The 12227-nt window shown below is 37.0% G+C and overlaps 1 protein-coding gene across 2 annotated transcripts; it reads right to left on the bottom strand.

The window, feature by feature from the left end:
• Positions 1 to 3429: 3429 nt before the first annotated feature.
• On the bottom strand, positions 3430 to 11841 carry afg3l2 (AFG3-like AAA ATPase 2). 2 transcript variants are annotated; one of them, XR_014030802.1, is made up of 18 exons: positions 11590 to 11841; positions 10794 to 10887; positions 10616 to 10696; positions 10414 to 10532; positions 9740 to 9892; positions 9552 to 9626; positions 8887 to 9011; positions 7971 to 8244; positions 7737 to 7874; positions 7499 to 7652; positions 7164 to 7271; positions 6473 to 6598; positions 6278 to 6388; positions 6019 to 6134; positions 5715 to 5915; positions 4883 to 5077; positions 4446 to 4767; positions 3430 to 3888 (listed from the first exon to the last, which is right to left on the bottom strand). XR_014030802.1 is itself a non-coding variant. In XM_081374757.1 (17 exons), the coding sequence occupies exons 1-17, from the start codon at positions 11680 to 11682 to the stop codon at positions 4525 to 4527; spliced, it is 2406 nt and encodes an 801-aa protein (XP_081230883.1). In that variant the 5' UTR covers positions 11683 to 11841; the 3' UTR covers positions 3430 to 4524. The 2 variants fall into 2 exon arrangements, 1 of the variants encoding a protein (XP_081230883.1); XM_081374757.1 differs by having other exon boundaries at positions 3430 to 4767.
• Between the last annotated feature and the right edge of the window lie 386 nt (positions 11842 to 12227).

The following is a 12227-nucleotide window of genomic DNA, read 5'->3' as shown; positions in this document are numbered from 1 at the left end:
TTTTGAACTTTCTATTCATCAAAGGATCCTGAACAAAAAGTTGAAAACAGTCCAAAATTGATAATTATAATAAATGCTTCTTGAGCACCATATTAGTATATTAGAATGACTTCTCAAGGATCACGTGAAGACTGGAGTATGAAAAAGGCTTCTTTCCAAAAACTTTTAAAAGGTATTGTAGATAAGAACAGAAAAATAACTTTGTCTCAGAACAATATACCTATCTATACCTACCTTATAAACATAATGCCTATAAAAACAATGTGTAGTCATGTACATGGTAAAGGTAATGGTTTTGTAAGGCCCGTGAAATTGGTCCAATGGAGGTTTTCCAATAACACAGGGAAGGTCTCACGTGCTCTGTCCTCACTCATGCGAAGTATTGGTTGGTTAAATGCAATATATATTAATCATATATTTACTCGTTTATTTCATCTGACTCCATAAATGAAAAGGTTTTAATGATATCTGTGGATGATTAATCATGAGTGAATGTTTTGACTATTCCGTCTAACTTCTTCAATGAAAATAATATCAAAGTCAGTTAGAATAATCAAATGTAACAATTTATTATGTCAGGTAAATGTATCATGCCAATTTCATAATCAATTCAAAGATAATCGATACAAAACATCAAATGCTCTGGAATAGAGAGAAGATGCAAACCCAACATTAAGAAATACGTGAGGCTGAGAGATCTATATCTCTCAGCCTAACGGACCGATCTGAAATACAGAAAAGGCCTCGATCTCCCTGCTGCAATTCCTTAAATAGACAAACCTTTTACCTGGAAACATGTAACAATAGAAATTTGCATGTAGTGGTCGCATCTTCATGGGGGTGTGGGACCATTTGCTTAGAGACCACCTTCCTTTGTAAATCAGTTATAGATAAGCTCTTAAAAACCTTATTACCTTTTGTTTTATCTATCTGGATATGAGATATCTGTACCAGTCGCACTGTGACATTTTAAATGATACCAAACATGAAAATACTCTGTGATAATCATTCACATTAAACTATACATTTTCTTGGGTGATTTCAGCTGATCATCTGAGCATGAGAGACAGGGGTGAGGGGAGAGGGAAAAGGATGTAGATTAGATGACTCGGAGGTGAGACTTTCGTCTCGATGGTGCATGAGAGCCAGTTCAAATGCTAATCTCCAGAGAGGTCCTTTTGTCCTCTCAGGGCCTGGTCACCCCCAAAACAGACTGTTTGGAATTTCCTAATTTATCAATTCTTACAGTTTAAAGAAAACACACACACTTCGATACATTAGAAGATATTTTGAAGAATGTTTCAACTGTTTTTGTCGATACAATATAAGTCAATGAGTCCATTGGACCCCATTGACTTCCATTGAATCGACAAAAACATTCCTCGTTATATTGTGTTCCACAGAAGAAGAAACATTTTTTAGGACGACATTAGGGGGAGTAAATGACAGCAGAACTTTTATTTTGGGTGATCTATCCCCTTTGTGTAATTTCTGAAAATATTGACTTCCAACACTTCTGATTATAGTTTTAAAAACAATACTGGTGCAGAAATGATACATTTCACTTTCAAGGAGGATGATTTGACCTGACCAGGAAATGGAACAGGTGAGGTCTGCTCCATGTCCAATTTCCTGTCCAGGTAAGATCATTGCAAACAGTATAATATCATCCAGCTCACCCCATATATAGACAAGGACAAATGTCTCAAATGGTGACTTAAAAGCTCCTTTGACTTCGTAAAGCTCTTCCAGTATGATTTTGACTTCAGCAGTTTCCACTTTCCCGAGGCGAGATGCTAATCTATGCAGGTGATGTCACAGTGTGGGGAAGACTTTCATTTAGTGCTGAATCAGAGGAGACAGCGAGGGAAGCCTCTTCATGTTTGCCTGGTCTAAATGTGGACATCCTCCCCGGCAGGCGAGCGGCTGATTCATGCTGATGTTTAAACGGAGCGCTCCAGTAAATGTTACGCCATTGGAAGTGGGCTGTGGTGTATTTTTGAACGCTTATCACGAACGCTCGTGTGAAAACAAATTTGAAGCCCATGCTTTCTTTGAGCACATTACCAGATTCCCATGAGGGTGCAATTGTTGAGAGAAAAACTATGATCCATATTTGCTTCCAGCAACAGTTCAAAACAAAGAGTGGAATTTCTCCTCGTTAAAATCTCAGGGCTCCAGACAAACAAAATGACGAGAGTGCCATCGGCCCTTAAAAGGAAATGTGTAGGAGCCAAATTACTCCTTTTTTCAAACTTCATTTGACAAATGACAGAATCTTTCGGGGAAAAAAATGGTTGTTCAGAAGCACTTTAGCTCATTACGTCACTGGATACACAAACTAGAATACTTTTTAATGGTTTTTAGTATAAATTTGTTCTAATTTGATTGTGTCACTCTTGTGATTCTGACTGTAACCTATTAATGTAAATCAGTGTTATTTTAGTAGTACAGTGTTTCTTTATTATTTATATTTATTTTTTAAGTTGTAAATAAAAGATTACTGGAGTACATTTTACAAGAAAATACGGTAACACTTTACTTAAAGCCTTCGTGTATAATGCATTATAAAGGTATTTATAATGTACGTTATAATTGATTATATCTTTTCATAAATAATTGTAAACAAAGTTAAAATGCATTGTAATATTTGCAGATTTCTGAAATTGGTTGTTTGTCATGTGTTTTAATCCAGTATACTTTCTAAAGGTGTAACAATGAATAGAAATGACAAGTATTGTAACAATTATTCATAATTTCCAATGCATTATAAGGTGCTTTAAAAGGCATAATTTATGCATTAAAAATACTTTTATAATGCATTATATAAAGGCTTTAAGTAAAGTGTTACTGAAAATACTATTTCAGTGTTTCTACTTCAAAATTTCATTTATTTTAGTGTAAAAATAAATTGCAAAATTTACAAGCAATTTTTGAGTGAAAATTGTTTCAAAGTAAATCCTTAAGTATTTATTTTTCAAAGTAATTTTAGCACTTGAACTTATTTCAGTTAGTTGCCGAGGCAAGATTTCTAATTTCCATCCAATTTTTTGAAAATTTTTTTTTTATATATATATATATATATATATATATAATATATATATATAAATATATATTTATATATATATATATATATATATATAAAATATATATATATATATATATATATATATATATATATAAAGGGGGAGGGGGGGTCTAATTGATTCACACACCGAGTCTGATTCAAACGTTAACAAATGAGTGAGGGTTTTGACTTTTTGGTCAACAAAAATAACCTTTTCATAAGAGCTATTTTCAATTTTATTTGTGTTGCTGTCTGAAGCCGTGGATCTGTGCATCTCTTAGAAATTTGAAGTCCATGTCCCAAACAAAACAAGTAATTTCATGCCACACATGGAGTTATCAAGAACTAAACAAAAACAATTTAAAGTTTATGTAGATTTATTCAGGTTATTGAATATGTTCAAAACCTTTTTCACAGAACAAAATACACATTTAGATGTAGTATCAAGCAATACCTGCTTAAGTCACAAAAGGTTTAAACCCTCAAAGCTTGTTTTGTGATTTGGATTTGTACTGTAGAATAAACACTGAATCTCAAAATCACACAACTTCATAAGCTCATCATCAACACAATGAACTACGAACTGCTCCTGCATTTGTGTATGTTTGCATCCTATTTCATTGCAAATGCGACTATTTCGAATTGAGCTACAGTTTAATCAATCTGTACCACAGAGAGCAGCTGCCCGGGGCCATAAATGATCCAAATAACAGCAGAAAAGACATGAAAAACGACTGCTCTGTCATTCAATTACAGGATGTGATCATAAACGGCATCAAATCACATGGAAACCAAAGCCTTATACCCATGTCAGTGCAAATCTGTGAGAGAAAAGAGTATGTTAGTTAACACGAGTGACTTTGTGCTATGTTTACAACATTCATAATCGTATATTTCAGTCATGTAGACAGCCAGTAAGCAAACAGCACTGCAAAAAGAACTTTCAGAAAGCTCACGAAATTGAGGAAGATTTGAACTGGAATCTTAATGTATAGAAAGAAAGAAAAACCTGTGCATGTCAGGTGATGCAACATGTTTCCTGTTAAACATCAAGATATATATATATATATATTTTGCATTTCTTCTTGGTCATTGATGGGTAAAATTGAAATGACTAGAGAATATTTTTTGACAAGCTACAGTTCTTTTGCCTGATTTTTTGGCAAAGCGCTGAGATGTCACATAAAATACATTTCACCTTCAAAAGAAGATTTTCTGATCCTTTTCAAAGCTGTTTCAACTTTGCTGAAACACAATTAACCTCTGCACATGAAATTTTGGATTTCATAAACACCCTACTGTACACAATATAAGTCCGATGCTTTCTACCCAGTAAGAGCCCTTAAATAATAGCTCTCCTGAAGAACAGGGTACTTGCCTCAGTGTCCGTCAGACAAGCGTTTCCCATCTCATAAATAAGTGCTCTGACCCTTCAGGGTCACAGTGAACGGATGTCCTCAGAAGGGCATGCCACCGGTGATCTGTCGGGCCACCTGCTCCTCCGTACTCTCCTCCTTCTCGCTGCCTCGCTCCTTGTTCCAGTCCTTCAGGCCCTCTGGCAGTGATGTGTCCTCGTCCATGCTCCCCGTTCCCTCCACAAAATCTTCATATGTTGACTTTTCAGCAAACGGCCTTCGGCCCAGAAGCTCCACCATGTCGTTCTTATCCAGCACCTCCATCTCCAGTAGACGCAGTGCCACCTAGTGGTGAAGAGAGAGAATTACTGTTGCTCTCTGCACACAGTTCTTTTGACATGACGATGTGATAAAACGTCTCAGTGTAAAATGCATTGATACTGGTAATGGCCTGCCATACCTTCTCCACCTCAGCCTTCTTCTCAGAGAGCAGCTGATGTGTGCGCTCATAGGCCATGCCGATGAGGTTTCTGACCTCCGTGTCGATGAGGCGTGCAGTGGCCTCGCTGTAGGGTTTCTCCAGAACCATCTCTCCCTGCCGCGGCAGGTCAAATGACACCTGCCCTACCTTTTCATTCATGCCAAACTGCACAATCTGTAGATGGAAGAGTAACAGTTTTCAGCTGGGGTCTGTGGAATGATTTATAAACATCCATCCATTTTATTAACATTAGCTGGTTAAATAATATAAATAAAAATGATTTTTTTTTTTATAAGAAGTGTGAAATATAAAATAAAATAAATATATATATATATATTTTTTTTTTAAGATTCTTTGACGAATAGAAAATTCAAAGGAACAAAACTGATTTGAATTAGAAATCTTTTGAAACATTAACAATGTCTTTACTGGCATTTTGGTCAGTTTAATTTATCCTTGCTGAATAAAAGTATAATTTTTTTTTTTTTTTGTTAATCATGATTTTACAAGCACTAAAATTTGACATACATATATATACATATACACACATTTGACTATATTTTCCTGTAAAAATGCATTCTTTCATTCTTAAGGAATGAAAATAAAACAATATATAACAAAAAGCTTTTATTGACATTTTTCAAATAAAGCCTTCAATAGTATAGAGTCAGCCCTAAACGCAGTAAAACAGCACAAATTCAAAATTAAGTAAAATTGAGTAAAATCCTATCAAATGCAAATCAAAATGTCAGGAATCATCCACTGCTATGTATGAACCACAACGATCAAATCAGATAAATGTGTGACCCACCTGTGCATAGGCACTCTGTGTCACCTTCTTCAGGTCATCCTGTGCTCCTGTGGTAATGCGGCCAAAAAAGATCTCCTCAGACACACGTCCACCCAGCGTCATGCACATCCTGTCCAGCAGCTGCTCCTTGGTGTAGAGGTACTGCTCTTTAGGCAAATACTGGGCATAGCCCAAACCCTTCCCACGTGGGATGATGGACACCTGAAATGACCAACGATATGACTGAGTAGACTGAAAAAGCACAGTTTCAGTGCAGATTAGCATCAAGAGTATTAAAGTACAGGTGAGTAAGTGGGAGTTTTACTTTAAGCAAAGGGTCAGCGTGCTCAAGGAACCAGCCAGCTACAGCATGACCAGCCTCATGGTAGGCCACGGTCTTCTTCTCCTCTGGCTGCAGCACCTGTGTCTTCTTCTCAAGACCTAAACATGCAGAGAGCTTCTAATTATATGAACTTCACACCAAAACTATGCATGCCGTCTAATATTGTAATATCACATTTTGCTATAAATATGGTCAACCAAAAATTAAAGTGCAATTTTCAAATTTCACATCTGTTACTCACCCCCAATTACTCGTTCGATGGCCTGCTCAAAGTGTTTTTGGTTGATGGCGTCAGAAAGGTGGCGGGCTGCAATTAGCGCAGCCTCGTTGCACACATTAGCGATGTCCGCACCTGTCAGTGAGCAGTGAAGCTAAGTTTACAGCTCATAAACAACTTTTGAAACCCAAATAAAAGGTATAAAAAGTCTTTACATGCCTGAAAAACCGGGTGTTAGAGCAGCCATTTTCCTTGCCAGATTTTCTCTGTTCAAGTCTGCCACCAGCTTTAGTGGTCTCAGATGTACTTTGAATATAGAGGCTCTGCCTTTGATATCCGGTGGTCCTGCAATTATTTTGCATTATATTAAATATACATTACCATTTGAAAATTTGATGTCTTTTTTTTTTTAAAACATTCATATTTTTATTCAGCAAGGATGCATTAAATTGATAAAGATGATGAATGATATGCTGTTCTTTTGAACTTTCTATTCATCAAAGAATCCTGAAATTTTTTTAATTATAATTTACATAAAAAAAAAAAAAAACAGTTTTCAACATTGATAATAGTAAATGTTTCTTGACCAAATCAGCATATTTGAAGACTGGAGCGATGACTGCTGAAAATTCAGCTTTGCATCACATAAATAAATTACATTTGAAAATATATTAAAATAGAAAACATTTATTTTAAATGTTAATAATATTTCATGATATTACTGCTTTTACTGTATTTTAAACACATAAATGCAGCCTGGGTGAGCATTAGAGACTTTTCCAAAATATTTTTTTAAATCTTAACGACCCCAAACATTTGAATGGTATTACCATATATACTTATTTATAATGATAAATTCTCACTTAATGAGTGAATTAACCAAAAAAAAAAAAAAAAAGAAGAAACTTACCGATGTATATCTGTCTATCAAAACGCCCGGGCCTCATCAGAGCTGGATCTAGAATATCTGGTCTGTTGGTGCCTGCCAGCACTACAACATTGGTAGCAGTGTTAAATCCTATACAGGAGAGAAAGATATACATTTGCATATAATTACATCAAATCATTGTATTACCGACTTTAAATATTGCTATGATCCTACACATGAAAGATCTAGAGTTTGAGACCAATAAAATAAATCATTATTGGATTACAATTTATGACCCAAAGAAATTATAATGTATAAGAACATCTAAAATCAAAGCACTACTCAATCATGGAAACGACTGTTTTTCAGATACAAACCATCCATCTCAACTAGTAACTGGTTGAGTGTGTTCTCTTGTTCACTCTGTCCACCGAAGTTGCCTCTGCCTCTCTTTCTTCCTACAGCGTCGATCTCATCTATAAAGAGAATGCATGGGGCATTCTTCCGGGCTAATACAAAGAGATCCCGAACCTACCCGAAAAGAGAGTGTCACACTGTGAACTAAGTTTGCTGAAGACCATAAAGCTCATATTAGGATACAGAAAAAGCACTTACCCTGGCTGGCCCAACCCCTACAAACATCTCTAAGAACTCTGATCCATTCACAGTGATGAAGGGAACGTTGGCCTCTCCTGCAGTCGCTTTAGCTAGTAACGTCTTTCCTGTGCCCGGGGGTCCAGTCAAAATAGCCCCCTAAACAAGTAGATTAAAAAAGTCTGTTGAAATCTCAGTTCACTTTTACTAAATTACAAACCAGCTATGCAATGTTATTTAAAAGTCTTGCGCTACCTTTGGAATCTTGGCACCCAAATCCTGGTACTGTTTTGGGTTCTTGAGAAAGTTAACAAATTCCATGATCTCCAGCTTGGCCTCCTCACAGCCCGCCACATCCTTGAACTTGATGTCTATCTCGTCTCGTAGTACTTTGGCAGTGGTCTCACTGACACTGAAGAGCCCACCCATTCCCCTCCCCGGCCGCCCTGCTCCGGCTGGCCCTCTCCTCAGCATGAACAGCAAGAACCCAATGATCAGTACGGTGGGAAACATGCTAAGGAGGAACGACCTGAAAATGACAGAAGAATAAGAAAAACTCAATTGTGCAGCATTTAAACCTTTGGTTTGACGGAGGATACCAAAATTAGGGCCGCGCGATTAATCGCAATTTCCATGTAATCGCACTTAAACCGATTTGGCTTATCGCGATTTGGAAATCGCAAAGACTGCGGTTATTATGCGCAGCTTGTCACTGATGTACGCCTCTGTAAATGCTGCTCCATCTGAAAGCACTGTGAGTTTTGAGTCCCTTATAACGTGCATTTGAAAAGCAACACGCGTCAAACATCTTTCCAAACATGAGAAGGATTTATGAAACTCTTATCCAACAAAAGACAACATTTAATAACATGCTTTTACTCTACACTCACTTCATAATGACAGTTGAGCATCCTTCAGTGAGATGATGTGGCTTCTTGCACAGAAAAAGGCAGTTGGGACATATTTGCCGTGTGTGTGTGAGAGCGCCCTCTGGCTTTCAGATGGAGCAGCATTTACTACCAATATTAAGATTCACCGATTAATTGTGCATCCCTAATCAAAATCAATTCTGATTTCCTCTCCTAAATTATTTTTGTGACCTATCTTTACATTATCTCTAAATTGCTTCCATTAGGTAATGTATAATTGCACATTTAAGTCAATGTCTCACCCATCACTTTCTGTGGAATAGACCACCGGCAGTCTGTTCTCTCCTTCAATACCCATCTCTAGCTGAGCGGTCTCCAGGTTCCGCTCAAATGTGTCCACGCTGCCAATGTTGAACCACACGTATTGCTGTTTGAAGAAAGGATCACAGTTCATTGTGTGTCATTATCATGATAGTCTTTATAGACCTGAGAAATGAATAACGTACATACACTACCTTTTTGTGGTTAGTAGGATCTTTTTTCATGTTTTTGAAAGAATTCTCTTACCAGGTTTGAATTTATTTGACTGTATTTATCAAAAATACTGAAATATTACAATTTAAAATAAGATTTTAATTTATTTTAAAATGTAATTTATTCTTGTGATGTCAAAGCTGAATTTTCAGCAGCCATTACTCCAGTCTTCAGTGTGACAGTTTTCAACAGTTGTGCTTGCTTAATACATTTGAATTCTTTGATGAATAGAAATTTCAAAAGAAAAAGCATTTATTTAAAATCGAAATCTTACTGACCCCAACATTTTGAATGGCAGTGTATGTCAGCCTAATCTGTGCTGGCTGAAATATTTGTTTATTTTACATATTTTATGTTTGATTATATAGCCATTGCCTTGGTTACACATTACTATCTAGAATGTATACACATCCTCCTATCAACTTAAACTCACCCCATCAACTGGAGTTTTACCAGGGGTAAAGATGACTTTTACATATCGCTTGTTTACAACCTCCAATCTGTCAACCTAGAAAAGATACAATACACAGCTTCACAGGTCAAAGTTTAAGCGCAGCTAGAGAGAAACATCAAACAACATTAATTGAAAACTCAGATCATTAAATTAAAGTAATTACATACCACTTCTTTAGCAAGGTAACCATTTACAAAGTCTTTCCAGGTGACCTCCCTTCCTCCATCTCGGAAGAAGAAATAATATGTGACAGCTGCCCAGAAGGCCGTCCCACACAGGAAATACAAACGAAACTCTTTATCGTCCCACGGCACATCACCCTGCATAAGAGTGACAGAGAAATAAGGGCCTGTGTTTAAAATCTGAATGAAATAGAAATTAACTCGATGAATGTTTTTGATATTATTGTAAACGATTCATCCATGCATGTATTGTTTCATGTTGTCGTTTTTTGTTTGACCTTGTAATTCAAAACGTCATAACTCAATCTTCTGGTGAAACAGAAGACTTCTCTCTCCGGTGACTTCTCTCATTTAGTCTGCTTAAAACCACCCCTTCGTCCAATCAACAACTGAGGGACAGAACCAAATCCCTCCCTTTTTCGAGAATCCTTTTCACTAGGGATTTACAAATCAATACGAAAGAAAAGATCTGTCGCTACTTCTGTTACATTGCGACTTTAAGAGTTTTGAAGAAGCGCTCTGGGAATGTTGTAGTAAAATATGATTATCAAATCATAAAAGAAGTACTCGGGGTAAATATCATGATATCTGCCTCTGTAAATAGAGTAGTAAACAAGCTTTTAAAAATTACTAATAATAATAACTACAGAATGTTTAACCTTTTGGAGACGGCTGTACCACGTGGATTCATCTTTCCGCCCCCCTCTTTTTCCTCCTCCACCTCCTCCACTACTTCCACCTCCACCAGCGGTCTTCTGAGCATTGGTTGGTTTGGGCTCTAGGTTAAAACAGATACAGAAAACAGAATGGCATCATATAAAAGCCTATTAACTTGCATTATAAGCTTATCAAAGATATTACCTTTGACTTCTGCGTTGGATGGCTTGGGCTCACCGTTTTTTGGACCACCATTTTTATTATTAGGGAAGTATTTTTCAAATCCTTCAATGCAAGAAGATAAAATGCCATTAGCAGAAAAGTCTAGGTATGACCCAGCTTTAAGCACCCCAATGTCAGAATTCATGTGATTTTCACACACCTTTGGGAGGTTTGGAGCATAATCTTCTATAGGTGCCCAAGACCTGAGAGAGCAAGGATCTTCTGTCTAGGATGATTTCTCCAACACCCTGAACCTTCGAAACCAAATACAATGAGATGATCAATATACATAATCACAACTGCTGAACAAAAGACTGCTGTAAAAATGAAACGATACTCAATGAACATTTGGGTTCCTGAAAATATTATGTTTCAAAGCCTTTCCTTGGTTTACTGAAAGAAGGCTGTGACGTTGACAGTGTTCATTGCTCTTGAAGGAACTTTCTAGGTTCTCTTGAGGGTTTTGCCAGTAAAGCTCAAATGCCTGAAGTATCTTTTCAGTGTAAGAGTGCTTTTAAAGATTGTCATTTGTAACGTTAGCCCATTGGGAATTATGTAACTACTATTTTCAACAGATACTATGAAAACAAGCAGTGAAATGTCAATAAGGTTCTGAATTGTTTTTATATATATAATAACATTAGACAAGCAACGCCGAGCCATCAACAGCAGACTGTAGTTTTCGAAGCTGTCTTCGTTAGATTTGACGGTATAACAGATTTAATGTGAAGAACTGTGACATAACGTGTTACCCAACGCAATGTCATACAGGCCGACCCTTGTTTACTATCAACCTCTCCGGTCTATAACACCGCAGTCTGCATCAGACAACACAACCCGATCACACGAATGATAAAACGCGTATTTGTAATATCAGAGCACAGCATATGGGGAAGGGGTGATGCGTCCATGGATGATGAAAGATCCATTAAAATACAGTCAAGCTGCACATTTACCGATTGCACGCGGTTTGTTGATCTGACATTTGGCAGCAGAGCGTGAAGAAGGTTCCTGCAGCCTCTTGACAGATGCAGATATCGGTGTGCCATTATGGCACGGTGCGCTTGTGACTCTGATCAATACAGAAAACAAGACATCGGACGAAAAGTTTTGACAACATGAACTTGAAATTGACTGCGGTCCATAGCGATTTACTTCCGGTGCGCGCTGGTGACGCACTCTGTAAATATTTATGGTTAACCCTATGTGGTCTTGTGTTACTTTCCTGCACGTTCTCTTTATTCTGTTACTTAAATGTGTCTTTAACATTACATTAAATAAATTAGCAGAATCCAAATATCTTCTGAACACGTTTTCTATTAACACCCGCCAAATGCGGGTAAAAATCAGCTATCTTTTTACAGATTTTACACATAACACATTTACGTTGTGGCAACGTCTGTGGCACGTTGCATTTCTACTATGGCAACGTCGTTGTCTAGTACCATAGATCTAGTACGTGCTCGCAACATTAACAACGGAGAATTATAAGACGCGACTGTAGCGTTGCTGCGCGAGACGACGTTCTGACTATTTATTTTTTTTTATGCGATATAGATATCCCCATTTAGCATGTTATGTTTTGAGGTTAATT

Source organism: Scardinius erythrophthalmus, assembly GCF_964197995.2.
Source record: "Scardinius erythrophthalmus genome assembly, chromosome: 9".
Lineage (NCBI taxonomy): Eukaryota > Metazoa > Chordata > Actinopteri > Cypriniformes > Leuciscidae > Scardinius > Scardinius erythrophthalmus.
This window is presented reverse-complemented; position numbering and strand designations above follow the sequence as displayed.